Below are 24,286 nucleotides of genomic sequence, written 5' to 3' on the forward strand. Positions count from 1 at the left end.
CTATCAAAACTCAAGAAAATTAAAGCAATTTTTTCCATACTGATTAAAAGGTCATACAAACTCATTGAACTGGATACATTAAGTATGTGCAGCATTTTGTGTGTATCAATTATATCTCAATAAAGTCATTTAAAAAGAAGGAAAATTCATAGGAAATTATCTCCTTCATTAGTATTACGGCAGACTGTGCCAAAGCTTCCCATCAAGAAGCCAAAGGAGGAAAATAGTTTCAGAAATTATGTTTTAAGTGAGTTGTGTCATTCACCAAATTTGGGATAAATGAACAAAAGTAATCACTTGGAATATTAATGAATGAGAGAATGTATTACTCCTGTCTGTTAATGGACATGCTTCACTATAGTTTTCCCAAAGCTTAATGACCAGGATCATGATCTCTGGGGTACATTGTGTTAGTTAAGTTATCTTCTGATCATGCTAGCAAATACCTGATATAACCAACTCCTAAGGATGAAAGGTTTATTTTGGCTCACAGTTTCAGAAGTTTCAGCCCATGTTCCATTGGTCCATTGCTGTTGGAAGAGTACTACAAGGCAGAGAACACATGATAGGATAATGCTGCTCACCTCATGGTGGTGAGGAAGCAAACAAGGGAATCATTTAGGGCCTAAGGTACTGTTATCCACTTCAAGGGAAAACCCCAAATAACCCGATTTCTTTCTACAAAGCCCCATCTCCTAATGTTCTACTACCTTGTAATAGCACCATAAGCTAAAGACCAAACTTCAATAATGGGCCTTGGGGGTACATTCAGGAACCAAACTGTAGCATACATTCATCAAAATAGTATGCCCAGCTACAGCAGTACAATCATGATCAAATCAAGATCAAGATCAGAATAAGACCTAGTTAGACAATGCAAGATCCACCAATCAAGGAAAAATTTAGAGGTTTGTTCTCTTGGTTTAATACATGAATTTAATTTGAGTAATAAGCTATTAGAGAAAACTATGAAGCAGCAAATGAGAAAAGCTTTTCCCCAACTCTCTATTTTATCCCCATTTATAAATAACTATGAAAATAAAGGTCACTAAAATATTAAAATACCTGACCAAATTCTGGTATCACTACATCTAATTATTACCACAGTTTCAGCACTGCAGATCTTTAGAAAGAGCAGAGTGAGGTAAGATCAAATATAATGGCCCCACTCCCAGTCCCCAGGAAAAGTCATTTTCTGTCATCTAACCAATAACAGATGGAGAATGACTGAAAGCTCTGCTGCTTTCTAAATAGAAAAGCAGGATTTTGTTTTCCCAATAGGCTTATTGGAGAGATGGCTTCAGTCATTAGTAGCTTTGCTAATTCTTCCAGTTGGACTATGTAAAAATATGTGGTTTAATACTCACCATCCACAGTATCTCTTTACAACGAGCATTAAACCTGAAAAACCTTTTGCATTTTTCCCCTCTAAGGTAGAAAGTATCAGCCTAGTCAATAAAATTTTAATATCATATGCAAGAATAGAGAATTCAATTTGTATGGGTTCTATTTAGCAGTTTATCTGCTATCAGTACTAATCACTGCTTAAGGGACTCTAGTGACTCATATGCTGAGATTCCTTGACAGTTTGTGCACACTCAATGTGACTTGTGTAAACAAATTTTCAACATGGAAGTATTCCAAAAAGGGTTAAAAATTGTCTCACAACTGTTATAGCTTCTTCTGAAAAAATGGCATCAGTAATTTTCCATTGATATTATAATGTCTGAAATGCTATGCTTTACCCAAGGAAATCATAACCCATTGTGATGCACAGCCACAACACACACAAAGTGGTGTCTGGAAGTCTGCAGTGAGTTATTTCAAGATGCTCATTCTACAAAGAATCACTCATTTTAATTTCAAATAATCACTTTTGAGTGTCTACTGTATGTTGTCTTAAACTTGATTATTATTTTTTGTATGTGTGTGTATGTGTGTGTGTTGGTGGGGGGGTCATCTTCACATTCATTTTCTAATTAAGGAAAGGTCAAATAATTTGCCAGAAGTTAGAGAGTTATTAAGTGACATTGGCATGATCTGATTACAGAGGTGTCTGACTTCAGAGACTTTTTTTGAATACACAGAACCACCTTTAAAACAAAACAAAACAAAACAAAACAACAAAAATATTGTGATGCACATCTTCAAGTAATATGAATTACTGCCTCTATGTGGGAGAATATGAAAGACGGAAAGACCATGAACACAGCTATGCAGCTACCCACAATGAATAGAAATGTCTGAAAAGTCTGGAGAAGTTCTGTTATATGACAGGCAATAGTCAAAATCAGCAGAGTATAAAAAAGCTACAGCCTCAGTTCATGGGACTGAGCACAGAATAGAAAGGCAGTTTGATGATTTTCTTCACCCACGCTTGGATAGATTTTCATCATCAATTGGTGCATTAATTCTATCTTGCTCCTGGAAACAGTCATTTGCTTAATAGCTCTTTTGTGACCAAGGGAGTCATGCACAGTCCCAAATGACTTAACGTCCAGCTGGGGAGGAGTTTAATAGAGAGAAAAAAAAAAATCTAATTTCGTTTTCACAAAAAATATGAGGAAGAAAGTTGGCACAAACTTCCTTGCTATTTTGTTGAGAAAGAGCACTGTTTTATTTTGACATAGGTCACCAAGACACAGGGTGTGATTTTTTGTGTGTGTGTTGGTATTTCCTTGAGTCAGTAAAAATGCAGCAAAGTAAATGAGTGAAATACAAAATGTTCTGATTCATTGGGTCCTACTGTGAAACTTTTATACTAGAAAGTTTACAGAGAATTCTAAGTATGCATCTTAACTTTAAAACTTTGAAATGGTTTAAAATAAAATTTCAGTAATTGATAATGGATTTTTCATAGGTTGATTAATTTGCCCTACTACATATTTAGAGTGGTCTATGATGTGATTATTAATATAATTAATTATATAGAAATGCAAGACAGATATGAAAATATGGTTGTACTTTGTTTGTCAGGTGATAAAACAGGAAGAACTTGGCAAGGATCTTTTTGATTGTACTTTGTATGATCTACTGAAGTATGATGATTCTAACGATGACAAGCACCTGGCTCTTGAAGAATTTTATAGAGCATTCCGTGAGTACCAGATTCAGTCTTTAATTTATTTTGTTATTTTTCCTGTTGTTTTACACAATATGGTATGTTAGCCTGATCTTAGAGTACAAGCTGTTTCTTAAGAGAAGTGATATAATTGAGAGAATTTAAGTTTCTGGCTGTACTGACATAAAAGCTAAGGGACGTAGTAGCTGAAAAATGAACAGTTGGAAATAGTTGATAACCTTGGATACCACCAGTTCTTAGTGATTTCAGTTTAAGACACTGGGTAAACAATGTTGATTTCAAGATTATCTAGGAATAGGAGCAGCACTTGACCAATTTTCACCATATGTCAAAACAATTTATTTATACAGTGTTGGTTTTAAGCTTCATTTAGAAACAAAATGTATTATCAGATTTGGTTTGTATGCATTTGAAGATCTATTGCTCTTTAGAATTGCTCATTCTTTTATAAGAATAAAATATTATATTTACATTAAAAATTTGGAATGATTTACATGTTTGTGTTGCTTAAATGTATCTTAAAGTGTTCTTTATGAAAAGGAGTTATGAAGATAGGTTGGATAACATGGATTTCTTATCAAGTTAGTCTTTAAAAATAATTCAAAGAGAAAGGATTAAGAAACAAACAAACATAAAACAAATAATTAGGAGCTTCATACTAGAGAAAGTAAAAACAAAAGTAAATTAGCTAGTTGGTATTTGAAAGTCACCGAAGAAGCACAGTTAAACAGGAAGCAATTCAATCCAGCATCTGATATCAGTATGAGATCTCTCTCTCCATTTCCCCTTTCCCCACCGTCCCCCCCTCTCTATATATATATAGAGAGAGATAGATAGAGAGAGAGATACATACACACACATACACACACATTTATACATCAACAATGGGTGCATATATATCTTTCCAAGAAGACATGAAGCAGGAAGAAGTAGTATATATATTTTGCCTTTGCCATCTGGCCTATCAAGTTGACCAATATTGTAAAATTTAATCTACTACACTTAAAAATTCATATAAATTGATTTCTTATCACATGATGAATTTCTATTTGAGTTTCTGTTAAAACATATTTTATGAATATTGATACCAATATAATAATCAAAATAATATATGAGAAATCGTTGGTGGTTATAAAGTTTAAGACTAGGTATCAACATGCTCTTGGAATTTAATACAATTGCATGTGTGCATTAAATTAGAAGACAGAATATAAGACAGGGTGACTCAGGAAATTCTTGGGCCTTTCATAGGATTTTATAAGACTAGAATATTTTTAAATAACAATAATAAAACAGTATGAGCCTCCTATGTTTATATAAGGAAACTAAAATACAGATTAAGAAATAAATTGATAAATTTATAAGCAAACCTTTGTCAAGCTAATAATGAAGTCTGTGTTTTTCACAATCATTACACAATAGATGGAATTATTTTGTATGCTCAGGAAGGGAAAGGAGCAGAAAGAAAATATTATTGTTTATCAAGGAGAAAATTATGTACACATACAATACAAATGCTGTAGTATATATCATATAATAATATAACTCAAGATAGAAGGATTTAAATGTTATAGAAAGACCTACATAAAATATTGAGTTGAGAAAATAATCTTTTGTTTTAGGAATTAAGATGTCATTATGGAGGGGGCAGCAATTAATTTAGTTCTCAGGATAAGTGGCTGTGAAATTTGGAAGATTAGTAAATGGTATTGGGCAGCAAGAACAGCAGATATGAAAAGTCAGGTTCCTGACATTTCTGGGGCATTAAAAACAAAACAAAACAACAACAACAACAACTACTACTCCAAGTGCAATACAGTCCCAGTTTGAAGTTCTATTAAAATAGATAAATTATTTTTGTTATTTTATGATATATTTTGTTAAAATAGCAATCTAATCTTTCAACTATTATTCCAACTTCACACCAAGGCAATACATGAATTATAATAAATACCCTGTAGTGAATCTCTATATCATGTACAACCACAAGACTGGGATACTAATAAGATGTACTTCATGTTTGTTTAAATATCTCAATATATACTCTGCTGTCATGTATAACTGAAAATAACAACAACAACAACAAAACCAGTTAAAATCTATAACAAAAAGTGGAAATAACTTCTATGATATACAGTTTATTCAGCATCAACAAGAGTATTAAATGAAAATTTGGTGAAAGATTTTTTTTTATTGGTTGTTCAAAACATTACAAAGCTCATGACATATCATCTTTCATACATTTGACTCAAGTGGGTTATGAACTCCCATTTTTACCCCAAATACAAATTGCAGAATCACATCGGTTACACATTCACATTTTTACATAATGGCATATTAGTGACTGTTGTATTCTGCTACCTTTCCTATCCCCTACTATCCCCCCTTCCCTCCCCTCCCATCTTCCCTCTCTACCTCATCTGAAAGATTTTTATTCAAAACAGAGTTATTAGTAGTGAAATGGTAAAAAAAAAAAAAAAGAAAAAAAAACATAACAAATGTGGATAACATGTTAATTTCATGATAGCCAGCAAAGTTTGAACAATGACTCCTGACCACATCAGTAAACAAGAATCTTGCCTAGAATGCTGCTGCTTTGTATCTTTCATGGGGAGAAATGATACTATGTTTTGGGAAATGATTTGATGTTGACAAGGGAGTACACTTTAATTTACATAATCTGATAAATTAAAATTTACAATTTCAAAATAATAAATAAATTAGTTGAATAAAGAAATAGTAAAGCAGAATATTACAAGAAACAAAAATCTGGTCCTGGTGGCACACCACTGCAATCCCATAGATCCTAAAGCCTGAGGCAGGAGAATCACAAGGTTGAGGCCACCATGGGCAACTTATTGAGACCTTTCTCCTCAAAATCAAATGTGCTGAGGATGTAGCCTAGTGGTCGAGTACCCCTGACTTTAATCACCAGTACCACAAGAAAAAAAAAAAAAAAAAAGGAAGGAAGGAAGAAAAGAAAACAACCCACTGATATTATAGGAATCTGTGATTTAAATAGAAGAAAATTTATGTAAATTCATTAACTATTAGAAAGTAATGTAACTATAATTTTATGAAAATTATTATACTGAATGCAATGAATTTAATGAATATTTTAATGATTTTGTAATTGTTTTAAAGATATGTATGACATTAAAGGTTAAATTTGCAATATTCAGAGAAATAAAGAGATGTTAGGTAACAAATGTACTTGGCAATTAGCAATCATGAGTTGCTGGGTTTTGTTTTGTTTCTGGATAATTGAGAGCAAATCCCATAAAATGTTCATATAGTTATGTAGAGGACATATTTTTCTAAGCAATGTTACAGTTAAAAGGGATACTTCAAAATTCCTGGTGGTTTCAACAAGTACAAGCTATATTCCAATTTCAGTGTTACAATGTTATTTAAATCAGGTAGTAAACTATGTAATATCCCCTTAGATATAAGGATTTTGACTTGTGTGGATTGTGTCTTAATTAGTGAATAAGTATTTTTACTGAAATATGAATTTTAAATACATCTCTATTTCTTTCTCTCCATCTGTAAAGATCCCTTGTAATTGAACACTTGGATTTTGTAAAGTTTAGCGACAGGTTTTATTTAAGAACATTATTTTAGAAAGCTACCCAGTTCCAATATACTAACACATCATGAGTCAAAAATATATAGAAATAATGAAAAGCAATACATTAAAAATCATGTATTAAGTAAGTACCTTTGTATATAGAGCATTGTGATAGTCAACCTAGCTTAAAAGATAGGTGCCTTTTCCCCTAGGAATATGTAATTTCAAACAGATGATAAAAATGACATGTATGTTTAGAATAAAATATGTAAGCATTTTTTTCATATCTATGATGCATTCTCCCACATAATTCATAACATGAAGCATAGAGAATTTAAAAAGCACTAAGTGAATATCCTGAAGAACAAAATAAACACAGGCAGATTAAGAATACTTTTTATAACCACTAGTTGTTTATAGTAGATTCAGATTTCTTGAATTAGTTCATTATTTTTTCCAATATAATATAAAAAAGAAGTAAAGCATAGGTTGCAAACAGAAAACAGTTAATCGTTAAAAAAAGACACAATCAAGTACTATTATTACACAATCACCATGTTATTAAAATAATAAGGTTTTTTTATAAAATATAATTTTTCTTTGTGTAGAAGACACATTAATTTAGTAATCTCTTATAGACATTGAAAGGTCAATTATTCTTAACTTTTGCCAGGATTTTTGGCATTTACTAAAAATCTTATGAATTTTACTAAGATATTTTAAATAAATACTGAGGGTGAACATCAAGCACTTCAAGCACCTTGTTTGATTATCAAAGTTGAATACCAATTTAATGGGATCCAATAAATAGTAAGTGAGGTCAATGACACAGTTTTTAATATTTAGAGGAAATACTAATTCTTCTGGTTAGGTGATACATGCCCCTCACCCTGGCATTTTATTGTCATGAAATTTTTTTGTAAAGTGTGCACAACTTACATTAAAAAGGTTTTTTTTACAGAATTAAAAATGAATTATTTTAGCAAAATAGTGTTTTATTTTTTCCCACATGAAATTAGGGACTGTGTAAGATTGTTATCTGAATAAAATACCAAATTTCTGATATAAATCAATAGAGAAATATAGGTGATTTTTGATCAGACAAGATGACTACCCTAAATTGACAAATTTCCTTTCAGAAGTGATGCTCAAATAAATGTCTATATTTACTTATTTCTGGCAATGAGACTCAATTAAGGTAATGAAGTGATGTTACATAATTATTGATTTTAGAAATGAATTGTTTTCACTTGGATTTTCTAGATAAATAGGAACTGTATAATTACCTATATGGATAAGGAATATTTGTTTTGGAAATGCTATTTATGTACCTTATTTCCTGAGTTCAATAATAAATGTCTTTGTGGTACTAAATCAAAACATTAAATGGAATGAGAAGTTTGGGTAATTTGTTTAAATTCCCAAGTTCCTATTAAACTGTTATAAATTGTTATAAATTCCCTAGACCAGATGCATAAACTTTAGGACATGTAAGTATTTTAGAGTGTTCAGCTTTTAATGTCACACCTAAGTAAATCCCTATTATTTCAAAATGATCTTTTTATCTTAGAAAAATTCAAAAGAAGATATATTTCTACTGAGCACAAAAATAGGTTATTGGAGGAATAATACATCAGCTGTGAACATTGTATTTACACTAATTGTATAATATCTCTATTGCTTTCCTTTCTTAAAGAGATAACTGAGATTTTAAAATTCTAAAATGCTGAAAAAACATGGTACAGTTATTTAAAATCACATAATTATTCATAATTATATCCAAAATGTCATTGCTCTTTACATAAAACACTTCTTAGTAAAATATAGATTTGAAAATCACATTATAAAAAAAGAAATTCATTTTTTCTAGGAAATCATAATTTATATACTAAAATATTACTTATTGGAACCATGTAATAAGCAGAACAATAAGAAATGAATATTACATTAACCTTCATTGATATTAGATCATTAGTGGATGAATAAATCTTCTTGAGAAAAATAGCAGGTTTTAGTGAGCAAAATTAAGAATACTTCCATTAAAGGTTAAAGATGTTGGGGCCAAATCTAATGCAGAGATAGCAAAAATAGCAGGAGGTGGCCATATCTGTAAAACATTTAATAAGCTCAATCATTTTGAATTGGTGAGTGGTTAGATGTAGATGTTAGAAAGAGTATTAAGAGATGTAAGAAATCAAGAGTATTGCCTGATTTCCTAGTTTGCATATTAAACTGAACAGTGATGCTATTCATTATAAAGACACACACACAAAAAAAGGTTTGGGAAAGGCATTGAAGTAAATGTGCACATACTGCCATATTAAAGAGAAAGATCTGAATGGAGAATATTGTGGCCCAAAACTCAAGTAGGAGACCTGGGCTAGCAATAGTGATATGGAGTACAAAGCTACAAATTGAATTGTGTTCCTCAAAGGGAGAATGTAAAGAGAGAAGAAATGAGCAAAAGCGTAGCTGAGTACTGTTTTAATGGGCTGCTACGACAAAATATTATAGACTAGTTGGAGGATACAAAAGAAATTTGAATTTTCCATTGAGGAAGTCATTGATAACTTTGGCCATTAGCACTTTTAGTAGAAATATAAGTGTAGAAGCAAAAGTGATGTTGGTTGGGAGTCTGGATGTGACACAATCAAATGAACAATAATTTTGGATGAAGCAGTATATATAGGTGCCCATAAAGTTATGAGTTATTTAGATAAAATTTAAAACAACTAAACCTCATGTATAGTCTTATAATTTTATATGATCGTAGCCTTTGAGGGAGAAGAAAAGGGGACAGATTAGAAACAACACAGGGGAAGAAGGTCATCTATGGTGCTGATAACTTCTTTTTCTTTTTTTTTTTTATTCATTTAACTGCAAGTGATTTCATACATCTTCAATTTGTCATAATTTATGGATTTATACATTATGATTTTTCACTTTTACATATCTTTACTATATTTAACAACAGAGTTTATCAGGACAAGTAAACTAGTCTCTGGGGACAGTGCTCATATATTATCTCTGAAAGACAAAATACATACATACAACTGTAAGAACCATGAAAAATTCTAAGTTTTCTCTGACTTGGGAAACATGTTAGATTATGTTGGATGTTAATACAGTACTTACCAAATACCCCAGACACAGATCTTTGCAATGTGAAAACCTGCAGTAACTTTAATTAACTGAAAAATTTAAGGAATAGTTCTTATACTACAGAATTGGATTATATAACTAATAATGCACATTTTGTCTTTTGATTATAACTTACTATGTTAAGAGTCTATAGAAATTGCCTGACCATTTTGATAAACACCACAGTACCATTTGCACCATTGGCCTGTGGGTAGTTTCCACTTTGTTACTGCTGCTCTGTGAGAAAAGACTGTTCAAAATAATTGCTGAGGTCCAGCCTACAAACATGCATTACAAAAGAATAATTTCTTGCTTTGAAACAAAATAATTTTATACACTAACTGTTAATAGAAAGGGAGCAAGAGAGGCAGTACCAAAATTTAAGAAGAAAAGTGTTAGATTCTTTCCATTTGAGATGGCCTCGTCCTCTGCCTAGTCTCTGACTTTCCATTGTTAAAATGACCTTTATCTGCTGTCACAGTTCTGCCCCTACATTCTCATTAAACCTATAGCCACTGGCATTCTCCACACACTGATCTTTCAATGGCAAATTCTGCCTACTGATCTAATTATATATAATTCTAAAAGGAAATATGATTAGACATTTCAGCTTCTCTTTCATTTCCAGTGAAACATTTATATTTAGTTCTTAATGTACTTGCTGTTTTGTCAAACAAATATAGAGTAGGTATTTTTTCTGACTCAAAGTAAAATTGAAATAAAAACAATAAACTGGGAAACAACCAATCACTCTCATTTTCTGCACTGTAACATGTCTTGTCAGTCATAACAGTGCATCTGACTTAATCTACTTCCTACCGATCACAGCATAATATTCTGCAGTACGATCTGCCTTAGGCTTTTGTTTTCAGACTCTTACGTCATTTTTGTAAATCACTGTTACTTTGGCTTTAATAATCCCATGTTCTTTATATCAATTACTCAAAGACTCCTTGAACTGAATCTTGCATAGCCCTGTTGTGTGGTCCTGATTCTATTTGGATGGCATGTCCTGCCAAAATGTGTAAGCCACTTAATTGCCATGTGATCTTATTTCTATTTCCCCAGCAACTTCTGTTTCTTGGCTGTACTGTACAGGACACCAGCTACACTGTTGCCTCCAACTGATCTCTTTGGGAATTACAATTGCTATAGTGTGGCACAAAGATTTAGCTTTATTTTGTTTAATTAAAAAAATTTAATTTTACAAATGTATGTGTTCAAAGTTATTAATTGATACATTGTATACAGTGTGCAATGATGAAATCAGGGTAACTAACATTTCTTTTCCTTTAAACATTTAAAAAAACACACATTAAATAATTGTACTTTTTATGGCACAGTACAATATTTCAATACATGTAAATATATGTCCTGATCAAATCAGGGTAATTAATGTTTCCACCTTATTATCATTACTTTGTGTTTGGAGACTTTAAGCTCCTCTCTTTTGGTATTTAAAACCTATATAGTAGATTTTTGTTAACTATAGTCACCCTATTGTGCTGTAGAACACTGGAACTTATTATTTCTATATAACTGTGTTTGATATCCTTTATCCATTTCACTCCATTCCCCCTCCCCACCACTTTTCTCAGGCTTTCAAAATTATGTTATATATTCTAATTGACTTTGGAATTTAAGATCACTATGCTAAGTGGAATATGTCAGATATAAAAAGACAAATACTTGCATCTTCTTTCTTAGATTTATTTTAAAGTATCTCAAATTTCCAAAAGGCATTTCTACTACAGGAGTTTAATTTTTAATGAACAATTATTTTTTAACAATTTAAAAACCATTTGAATATACTGTGTCATCTTTATACTAGTTTTCTGAGTTGTCTTCCCCTGGTTTTTCTGGGAGAATGCATTATGTTTACATTTTTCAGTTATAAGTTTTTTTTTTAATGAGAATTTGTTCTGCCCAGTGATCTTTCAGGGAGGCCTTTAAGATTAATATTATTATAAAATATAAATTCAAAACTTTTTCAATATATGAGATCATACATGTTTAAGAAATTTTAATACTTTTAAAAAAATTGAAATCGAAGATAATATTTAAAAACATAGTTGCATATAATTTAAAATATAGATATTGTTTCATTGCTTTTTAAGCTGCTACTGATCTGCTCCCTCATTAAAGCAATCTTTTATCTCCACCACTTTCAAAAAGTTACATGCACATAACCATGTGATAATATAAGTATTATAGTATAATGTAATATATTGTGTAATAATATATTATCTGTATCTGCTTTCTCTATGCAACACACATATTTATTCTACATAAAAGGATACTTCTTTTTAAAATAAATCAAAGGTCTAGAGTTTTAAGTAAGTGATAGACTGCTTACCTAGCATTCATGAGACCCTGGGTTGTATTCCCAGCACCTAAAAAATCAAAACCAAACAAAACAAAAAATTGAAAAAAAAAACAGAAAAAAATAGTTCAATAATACAATATATAATACCAACATATTCTAATATTTCTCAAATATTGCGTTATCTATAATCCTTTAAATAGCATATATCCTGTACACACCATGTTTTAAAATATTTTTCTGAGGTTTTAAATAATTTTTCTGTATTAACCAATGATTTATTTGTTGTTGTTGTTGTTTACATAAAAAAGGAAAATGCACCAATCATATAAGTGTTCTAGTGCAAAACTATATTCAATCAGGGAGTAAAGTCACTCTCACTCTTCAGTTATTTTAGTCCAAAGGTTAGCAGTGAAACAATATTTAGGGAACTTGTTCAACCTTAAATGCCACAGGGACTAATATTTTTATATTCATTTTCTCTGAAATAATAAATGTAGCTTTTGACTTTTGCTACCTCTGAGAACCCTAGAGAAATTAATATAAACACTCAACATAACCTAATAATTATTTAATACTTATAAAAATACTGACATGTTTTGCAATACATCAGAATGGCTACAATGAAGATAAATATATGTACACTTATATTAGTGTTCAACAAGGTGTGTGCCATGTACATAAACACACTTACAGAATTCAGGCCATGTTACTTTGATGGAAGTAACATGGCCTGAATTCCTTTTATAGATATTTTAAAGACAGTAAAGAGACCACTCACCAGCCTGCGTGGAACCCAGGCTCATAGGAGGCCCAAGTCCACCCCTCCATTAGTGGGGCAGACACCTTCCAGAACCTAGCCTCTGGTGCAGGACCGCCCCTTCTGACCAGCAGACTGTTGCAGGAGCCAAGGCCAATACCAGATCCATCTACCCAGGTCCAGGGTAGGTCTGAGTTCACCCCCCACACATTTAGGAGTCTAAGTCTAACTTCCATCTTGATACACTGCAATCATTGCCATAGCCTTCCCCACACAGCAGCCCCTAATTTTTTGACAGTAGACAGGGCCTAGAAGCAGATGCCATCTCAGAGCAGGCATCCCAAAGGGAGTGTGAGGCCCACCCTTTCAGCCCATCTCCGTAACACATTGCTTCCATCTTGGGGCACCTTAACTATTATCTCGAGTTACCTCGGCTATTGCTGCCACAACCTTTAGATGCAGTAAAATACATTGAGGGGCACCTGCAGAGTCTGGAAGCCCAACATCAAAGTGAGGTGCAGACAGTCTGCATGGTTACTACAAGAATACAGAGAGGAATGTGTAATATCTCAGATCCATGCTCCAAGAAAGGAAGACACATAGACAACATGAAAAAACAAGGGAGGAAAGTGCCCCTAGCAAACCAGGATACTACAATAACAGAACCCAGGGACAGCAAAGTTGATGAAATGACAGAGAAGGAGTTCAGAAGGTTCATAATTAAAATGATCTGTGAATTAAAGAATGACCTAAATGAGCAAATACATGCAAAAATTGATCATGCCAACAAAAAGATAAGAGAGCAAATACAGGTAGCAAAAGATTATTTCAAGAGAGAGACAGAGACTCTGAAAAAAAAAAGTCAGAAATCCTTGAAATGAAAGATACAATAAACCAAATAAAAACTCAACAGAAAGCATAACTTGGAAGAAAGAATATTGAAGACAAAGTATACAATCTGGAAAATAAAGTTGATCACACAGAGATGATAGTAAGAAGCAAGAACAGAACAACCAAGAATTATGGGCCAGCATCAAAAGAGATAGGGGAAGAAACAGAGTTTCAAACCAAAGAAATGAACAATCTCCTCAATGAGATAATATCAGAAAATTTCCCAACATGAAGAACGAATCGAAAAACCAAATACAAGAGGATTACAAGACACCAAATGTACAAAACTACAACAGATCTATACAAAGGCACATTATAATGAAAATGCCTAGCATACAGAATAAGGATAGAATCTTAAAAACCACAAGAGAGAGGAATGAGATCACATATAGGGTGAGACATTTTCGTATCCCAGTAGATTTTTCAACCTGGACCCTCAAATTCAGAGGATCGTGGAACAACATATACCAAGCTCTGGAAGATAATGGAGGCCAACCAAGAATCTTATATCCAGTAAAACTAAGCTTTATATTTGATGATGAAATAAAAACCTTCCATGAAAAACAAAAGTTAAAAGAATTTACAAATAGAAAGCCTGCACTAGAGAACATCCACAGCAAAATATTCCAAGAAGAGGAGATAAAAAACAATGATGAAAACCAACTGAGGGAGGTATTATACTAAAGGAAAATCTAATCAGAGGAGAAACCAAGTCTTGTTAAATACCAAAAATATTTGACTGAGAATACAAATCATGTCTCAATAATAATTCTGAATGTTAATGGCCTAAAATCACCAATTAAAAGACATAGACTACCTGATTGGGTCCCCCCCCCCTAAAAAAAAGACCCAACAATATACTGCCTCCAAAGGACTCATAGGAAAATACATCCACGGACAGAAGGTGAAGGGTTGGGAAAAATTATACCAGTCACATGGACTGTGGAAGCAAGCAGGCATTTCCATCCTCATATCAAATAAAGTAGACTTCAAACTAAAGTCAATCAAAAAGGATAAATAAGGACACTACATACTGCTCAAGGGAACCATACATCAATAAGACTTAACAGTTATAAATATATATGCCCCAAACAATAGAGCATATATGTTCATCAAACAAACTCTTCTCAAGTTCAAGAGTCAAATAGACCACAAAACAATAATTTGGGTGACTTTAACACACCTCTTTTATCAATAGATAGATCTTCCAAACAAAAGCTAGACAAAGAAAATATAGAAATGAATAATATAATTAATAACTTAGACTTAATTGACATATATAGAATATTTAATCCTTCAATTAGAGAATATACTTTCTTCTCAGCAGCACATGGATCCTTCTCTAAAATAGACCATATACTATGTCACAAAGCAACTCTTAGCAAATACAAAAAACTAGAGATACTACTTTGAATTCTATCAGATCATAATGGAATGAAATTAGAAATCAATAATAAAATAAGAAATAAAATCCACTCTAATGCCTAGAGACTAAATAATATGCTACTGAATGAACAATGGGTTGCAGAAGACATCAAGGAGGAGATTAAAGTATTTTTAGAGGTGAATGAGATCACACACACAACATATCAAAATCTTTAGGACACTGTGAAAGCAGTTCTAAGAGGAAAGTTCATTGCATAGAGATCATTACTTAGAAGAAGAAAAAGTCAACAAATAAATGACTTAACATTACATCTCAAAGCCCTAATAAAAGAAGAACAAATCAACACCAAAAGAAGTAGAAGACAGGAAATAATTAAAATCAGAGCTGAAATCAAAGAAATTGAAACAAAAGAAACAATTGAAAGAATTGACAAAACAAACGGTTGGTTCTTTGAAAAAATAAATAAATTTGTCAGACCCTTAGCCATGCTAATGAAGAGAAGGAGAAAGAAAACTAAAATTACTAACATACATGATGAAAAAGGAAATATCACAATAGACACTTTAGAAATACAGACGATAATTAGAAATTATTTTGAAAACTTGTACTCCAAAAAAAATAGAAAATATAGAAGGCATCGACAAATTTCTAGAGTCGTATATTTTTCCCAAATTAAATCAGGATGATATACACAATTTAAACAGATCAATTTCAAGTGATGAAATAGAACACCATCATAAGTCTATCAACCAAGAAAAGCCCAGGATCAGATAACACAGAGTTCTACAAGAACTTTAAAGATGAGCTATTACCATACTCTTTAATTTATTTCAGGAAATAGAAAAAGTGGGAGCACTTCTAAACTCATTCTATGAGGCCAATATTACCCTGATTCAAAACCCTGGCAAAAAAAAAAAAAAAATCAAAAAGAAAACTACAGATCAATACCTCTAATGAACATAGATGCAAAAATTCTCAATAAAATTCTGGCAAATCGAATACAAAAACATATCTAAAAGAGCATACAGCACGATCAAGTGGGATTCATCCCAGGGATGCACAGTTGGTTCAACATACAGAAATCAATAAAGGTAATTAATCACATCAACAGACTTAAATATAAGAATCATATGATCATCTCAATAGATGTAGAAAAAGCATTTGACAAAATACAGCACCCCTCATGTTCAAAATACTAGAAAAATTAAGGATAACAGTAGCATATCTCGACATCATAAACACTATCTATGCTAAGCCCCAGGTCAACATCATTCTAAATGGAGAAAAAATTGAAGGCATTCCCTCTAAAACTTGGAACAAGACAAGGATGCCCTCTTTTACCGCTTCTATTTAACATAGTTCTTGAAACACTGGCCCTAGCAATTAGACAGATGAAAGAAATTAAGGAGATACACATAAGAAAAGAAGAACTCAAATTGGCACTAATTGCTGATGATAGATTCTATACCTAGAAGACCCTAAAAGTTCCACCAGAAAACTTCTAGAACTAGTAAAAGAATTCAGCAAAGTAGCAGGATATAAAATCAACATCCATAAATCAAAGGCATTTCTGTATATCAGTGACAAATCCACAGAAAGTGAAATGAAGAAAACTACCTCATTTATAATGGCCTCAAAAAATAAAATAAAATCATTGGGAATCAAGTTAACAAAAGATCTATATAATGAAAATCACAGAACCCTAAAAAAGGAATTCAAAGAAGACCTTAGAAGATGGAAAAATATACCTTCCTCTTGGATAGGCAGAATTAATATTATCAAAATGACCATACTTCCAAAAGCACTATACAGATTTAATGCAATTCCAATCAAAATTGAAATGACATTTCTCATAGAAATAGAAAAAGCAATCATGAACTTCACCTGGAAAATTAAGAGACCCAGAGTAGCTAAAGCAATATTTAGCAAGAAACGTGGTGAAACATGTGGCATCACAACACCAGATCTTAAGCTATACTACAGAGTATTAGTAATAAAAACAGCATGGCATTGACAGCAAAACAGACTGGTAGATCAATGGTACAGAATAGAGGACACAGAGACTAACCCACAAAATTACAATTATCTTATATTAGACAAAGGTGCTAAAAACATGCATTGGAGAAAAGATAGCAGCTTCAACAAATTGTGCTGGGAAAACTGGAAATCCATATGCAACAAAATGAAATTAAACCTCTATCTCTCACCATGCACAAAATTAACACAAAGTGGGTCAAGGACCTACGAATTAAACCAGAGACTCTCCATCTAAGAAGAAAAAGTAGGCTCTAATTTTTATCATGGGGGATTAGGCCCCAAATTCCTTAATATGATTCCTATAGTGCAATAATTAAAACTAAGAATCAATAAATGGGATGAATTCAAACTAAAAAGTTTCTTCTCAGCAAAAGAAACTATCTGTGAGGTGAGCAGAGAGCCTACATCCTGGGAGCAAATTTTTATCCCTCATACATCAGATATATAATCTTTAGGGTATATACAGAACTAAAAACCTAAGCACCAAAAAAAACCAAATAACTCAATCAATAAATGGGCCAGGGACCTGAACAGACACTTCTCAGAAGAGAATATACAATCAATCAACAAATATATGAAAAAATGTTCATCATCTGTAACAATTCGAGAAATGCAAATCAAAACTACTCAAAGATATCATGTCACTCCAGTCAGAATGACAGCTATTATGAAGATAAATAACAATAAGTGTTGATGAGGATGTGGAGGAAAAAAATGTACGCTCATACATTGCTGGTGGGACTGAAAATTGGTGAAGCCATTATAGAAAGCAGTATGGAGATTCCTTGGTAATCTGGGAATAGAACCACCATTTGACCTAGCGATCCCTCTCCTTGGTCTATACCCAAAGGACTTAAAATCAACATACTACAGGGATACTGCCACATCAATGTTTATAGCAGCACAATTTACAATAGCTAATGATGCCCTTCAGTAGATGAATGGATAAAAAAAATGTGGCATATATACACAGTGGAATATTACTCAGCAATAAAATAGAATTAAATCATAGCATTTGCAGGTAAATGGATGGAGTTAGAGAAGATAATGCTAAGTGAGGTTATCCAATCCCAATAAAACCAAATGCCAAATGTTTTCTCTGATATAAGGAGGCTGATTCATGGTAGGATAGGAAGTGGGAGCATGTGAGAAATAGACAAACTCTAGATAGGGCAGAGGGCTTGGAGGGGAAGGGAAGGGGCATGGGGTTATTAATGATGGTGGAATGTGATGATCATTATCCAAAGTACATGTATGAAGACATGAATTGGTGTGAATATACTTTGTATACAACCAGAGATATGAAAAATTGTGCTGTGTATGGGTAATAAGAATTTTAATGCATTCTGCTGACATACATAAATTTTAAAAAAGTAACAAAAATTTTTGTAACATCTTATGAAGTAGCAGATTAAATTGAGAGTGTATGTCCATCTTTTTTGGCAGGGAGGGTATGGAATACTCAACCACTAATTCATATGCCCCCAAGCTGCTGGGATTATAGGTGTGCCCTACCACACCCAAATAAACCTTATATTTTTATACAAGTGATGAATTTGATTATTAAATATTTAAAGTATATGGGTTGAACACTCTGATAATACTTAATGTTTTGATATTTACTCTATTTTACTCAATAAACAATAAAGGAAATTCCATTTTACACTTTCTCTTTTAAAGTCTGTTGACAATGTAAGTGAATTTTTATCATAATCTTCCATTGCTATCATTCTTAATAAATTTTGAAATGATAATTTCCCATAACACAATAAAAATATTTATCTTAAAATTTTAATGAATATTTGTTACATATGTAGGTAATGACTTTTTCAAATGGTTAGAAATTAAATAAAAATCTTAACAAAAATGAAAACAAGGCATCCACCACATGAAGTGCTGTTGACTGATTCACCAAGGCATCAAGTACTATATGTCACCTACAATGTGCTCATTGTAAAATGTTTTTTTATATGAAAATTATTTCTACAAAAAGAAAGAAACTTGAAGTAAACTCAATACTGATTATTTAAGCAATGTACACAAATGCTTGTTATTGATGGCCAAATCAGTCTAAGGAAAAATATCTATGATGCTTAAAGCATTACAGAAGTTACAGATTATAAATCACATTGAGAGAATATGCATTTTATAAGTCCTGCCTAGAGAACATCAAAAGATTATTCTCTTTTTTTCTGAATGTTGTTTAAGTAATCACTCATATAATGCTTTATTGAATAAACAAGAATAGTTGGCATTTAATATATGCTATATTGCACTTGTATAGTCCAAAAGAAATAATATTTTCAAATAAAAAATTAGAAAATTGAAAGATAAGGCAGAGTGGAAGGAATGGGGAAGAAAGGAAAAGGAAGAGGAATAGAAAGAAGAGAGATTGAAAAGATAAAGAAAAATAAATGCAATACATTTATGTATCTTATAGTATAATTTTTATCAGCTATGCAATGATCCAGTTGCTCATTTTTTCACATTTGAATTAATGGTTCTACTCACAATTATTAATTTCATACTCAACATTTATGTTCTTATGACAATATCAAAGCTACCACAAATATAAAGATGGATTAAGGGCAGTTTCTCATATTAACTGCAGGAAATTAAACAGTAAAAGGCAATTTAAAAATAATACAGCATAAGATAAAAGGGATGTACCAAAATACCATGAAACAATGAAAAAAGAACCATCCTCAAAAATGGAATGGAATAGGGATGATGTTTGAATGGGAGTCCTTGAGAACAAAGTCACAGGCACCAGGAGTTTTTTTTTTCTGATAAGGAGAAGATATCATCAAAGAAGGAAGATGGGAAATGGCAAACTTTTGAGGGATTGAAAGAGATGGACATGCAAAATAGAATGTAGCAAAAGAGACTTAGAAGGAAGGAAATAGTCTGATCTTGAAACTTCAGGAATCTAATCCTGAGAAACTGAGAGGACCCCTGGAACAGGCAAGACACTACCAGCAATATGGAGTTCTCAGATTTAAACTCAGAAATATGGTTTCAGAGCTGAGTTAAGAAACAAGATGGGAAGCAGAGAAGCAGCAGATCAGTGGAATGAATCAGTGGCATTTGGGGGTTCATGATTAAATTTTCTGGTGTTTTTCTATCAAATTGACGTCACTTTAGTAACTCCAATTGGTCTATGGTGGGAAACTTTACAGTACAGATAATGTAAAAGAATACAGGGGCTGGGGTTGTGGCTCAGCGGTTGAGCACTCGCCTTACACTGGCAAGATCCTGGGTTCAATCCTCAGCAACACATAAAAATACATAAGTAAAATAAAGGTATTGTGACCAAATACAACTAAAAAAAAAAATTTTTAAATATTGATCACTTCCTCCCAAACACACCATTTCCCAAATTCAAAAAACTAGTTTTTTTTTTTTTTTTTTTTTTTAATAAACTGGTTATACATTCAACAGAACACTACTAACCCTGAGCTCATGAAATGGTAAGTTTTGAGAAATGGAACAATGGTAATTGGGTAACATAATAGGGTGTGGATTTAAGGAACATTTAGGAGAAAAGTGTAAAAAGATTTGTTGAATGATAAAGCAGACAACTTCCCCATGAGATTCTTTAGAGCATAAACATTTTACAATCTTAAAAAAAAATCAAAGTTAGTATCAGTAATCTACTAATAAGTTTGCTAGACTTATGAAACAGATATCTAAATAAATTAGATGGTAACAATTTTGAATATCAGATTTTATATTAAAAAAAATAATGGCCTTCTCATCATTTCCAAAAATGTTCTGTAACAATTAGAATAGAAATAATTTTTATATGTTCTATGATCGCTTGGTATGATAATGAAAACATTTCCTGACTAATCTTTTGTGAAGTTTATGTGCTATGGTTGTAAAAAAAATTCTTAAAATTTAAAATGACATTTATTTATTTATTTACTACTGAAGGTGAAGATTTAAAAAACATCCAACTATATTAGATGAGCAAACAAATGTCTGAACCAGTGATTTTGCTGGGTAGTATATAAACAATTCATACTAGTATTGACATCATTAATGTTGATAGAAACATCTCTTATGAAAAAAACTATTCATATTAACATTCTGAAAACCACATAGATGACAAATAGTTTTTTTTATATAATTGTTGCATTTTCCCTGGAATACATGAAGATATTTTGTTATGTGATTAGGTGTTTATTTTATCGCTATACTGACAGAGATTTTTTGACACATTTCTTACATAAAGGGTATTCTTTTTGTGAAGTTTCACTGAAAGTTCAGAAGCATTTCCTGCCCTTTTTAGACAAGTTGACACTATAATAAAATGCATAATTAAATATTTTTACACCTTTTAACTATGTTTAAGCAACAGGAGAAAGTGAGATATATATACATATATTACACAGCCTATAAATATCCACTGTTGTCACCACCCCACACTGCAATTAAACAGTTTTATCTTAATATTGTGTTTGAAAAATACTTTATATTAGCATCATGCTCCTGGTATTTATATCTAAGTTGCAGAACATTTTTATATGTAGCCATGGATGTACAAAATTAATAGTTCCAATAATACCTTTTTATATGAGATTATTCTGTCACATTAATCTGTTTTTAAAAATGTTTTGGTATGTGTAAACAATTTTTTAAAATTTTTAATTGTAAATTTAACTGATCAAGTTACTATAGTTCTCAAATGTTAGGATTTTTTATGTGTTTAGGTAGTATATGGAAGTGGTGGGATTTATCAGTTTTAATTGAATTTATCCCCAGAGGCCAGGTTCATATTTTTTAACTTTATAACTCAGTGTTTTCTTTTATTCTCTCCAGCAATTATTCATTCCTGATGCTAAATCCAATAAAATGAGTCTGGGATTTCCTACTTCTAATATTTATTTTACACTTTGTATTACATGGCCTTTTATCTTTTTTGAGGGGGCAGGTACTGAGGATTGAATTCAGGGGCACTCCACAACTGAGCCACATCCCCAGCCCTATTGTATTTTATTTAGAGACAGGATCTCAATGAGTTGCTAAGCACCTCACTTGTGCTGAGGCTGGCTTTGAACTTGCAATCATCCTGCCTCAGCCTCCAGAGCTGCTAGGATTACAGGTGTTTGCCATGCATAGTCAGCTACTCAATACTAACACCCTAGAGTATTAAAATTTTCTACTATTTGTAACTGTCACAACAAAAACAAAGTATCAGTTAATAAAATATTCTCAGTTTTGGAGAATAATATAGTTCTAAAATTGTTAGTGGGTTTGAACTGAAAGACCTTAATGAACAAATAATATTAGATTTTTATTTTTATTTTAACCAAAGCATGATTTCACAGTGCTGAGAATGACCTACACTAAGTTGGTAATTATTAATTTCAATGCTTATGAGACTACAGATAAAGTTGGTTGAATTCCTTTGTGACCTCCCAAACATAAAATTACTTTTGGTTCCAGGTTGTGACATATGAATATTTGTATACATAGTGGAATTTAATGTAATCTTGCCTTCATCATTCAGCACATTTTCATAAATATATAGACATAAAATTATGGACAGTGGCATATCACTGTTGTTACCATTTTATAATAAATTAGAGAATAAAACTCTACATTATAATGAATGAATAAGACTCGGATTTGATCTACCATATCATTGAATGCTCATAATTATCTTTAGGAATTGTTGATAACTTGAATTGGTCTATGGTGAGGACCTTTATACTACAAATACTGTTAAATTCTAGAGATTACTCTTAAAAATGCACTATCTCCAAAACTTGAAGAACTGTTTTATAAACATTCACAAGAATGCTATTGACTGTGAGCATACCAGATGGTAAGTCTTGAGGACCAGAACAATGATAATTGGGAAAATAATAAGATGTGTATTTAAGGAAGAAAAATTTCAGTACATTTGGTGAAACTTATCTATCCATGGAAATTGAATAGATACTTAATTCATTGCCAGAAATTTGTGAAAAAATACATTAGAGTTAGTTGGATATGGTTCTAAGAAAATGTTATTACCCAGAGAATTCTGCAGAGTGTTTTACTGTAGAGTGATTGTTCCTGACCATACGGTTTTAATGCTCTTGTTTGTAATATGCATAAACATCCATCAATTAAAGAACAGGATTATACTTTAACAGCCTCAAAAACTTGTATTTGTCATGAGCTTGTGATATGGTAGAATTTTTAACAAATCAAGCTGTTAATTTATTAACTGATTCTGGACCTGTCAGTAATATAAGCAAGTAAATTCATAAATCAGATTCTATTAGAAGTAAGAGTAGAAGCATGTTTGACTGTAAAATGTATGTTATATTTGTTACATTTTATTTATATTTCACCTAAAATATTTTCTTGGTGCAACTGCCTAATTTTTCTTGTTGAAAACTTGTGAAGCTTATTACATTTATCTATCAGTTTAAGATATAATCAGTGAATAGCCATTTTATAACAAAAGACATTCATAATTTTTTATTTGTAAGCATTTCTGAAGTTATAGAAAAAGAAGTTGCAAATATAATAGATTTTAAATATATTTGCAAGTCTTAATACTAAGATGTCAATAATACTTAATCTACTGACTCAACACAGTCTCTTAACAATATCTCAGTGGCATTTTTATATCATAGAAAAAAAATACCATAAATTGATATGGCATATCAAGGAATGCTGAATACTTCAAAAAACCCTGAAAAAGAAGGACAAAGATGAAGGCCTCATTTTTCCTTATTTTAAAACTTATGATAAGACCACAGTAATCAAAATAGTATGGTACAGGCATGAAGACATAGAATAGAGATTTAAGAAATGAAGACTCATATACATATTCTAATGATTTCATCATGAGTGTCAACATAATTCAATCCTCTGCATCAATTAGTGTGGGGAAAACTGGACATCAACATCCAACCTCCAAATAAAGTTGGACTCTTAACTGTATGCAAACTTTCATGCTCAGTGTAAGTAATTGCTTACTTTACACTTTGATTTACCACTTCTGGGAAGCTACTCTTGCCAATGTCAGTATTAGCCTTCTTGCAGCTAGACCCAATGGACTACTTTCAGTCCTTACGTTACTTGATTTCCCT

General features: G+C 31.8%; 1 protein-coding gene across 3 annotated transcripts in view; it reads left to right on the top strand.

Moving 5' to 3' along the window:
• Positions 1-24,286, top strand: part of Fstl5 (follistatin like 5) — a 722,640-nt gene that overhangs the window by 356,974 nt on the left and 341,380 nt on the right. For all 3 annotated transcript variants that reach the window (XM_076864750.2, XM_076864751.2, XM_076864749.2), the window contains exon 5: positions 2,977-3,097. In XM_076864750.2, coding sequence (XP_076720865.1) covers positions 2,977-3,097 — 121 coding nt within the window. The remainder of the gene's footprint in view (positions 1-2,976; positions 3,098-24,286) is intronic.

Source organism: Callospermophilus lateralis, chromosome 8 (assembly GCF_048772815.1).
Source record: "Callospermophilus lateralis isolate mCalLat2 chromosome 8, mCalLat2.hap1, whole genome shotgun sequence".
Taxonomy (NCBI): Eukaryota; Metazoa; Chordata; class Mammalia; order Rodentia; family Sciuridae; genus Callospermophilus; species Callospermophilus lateralis.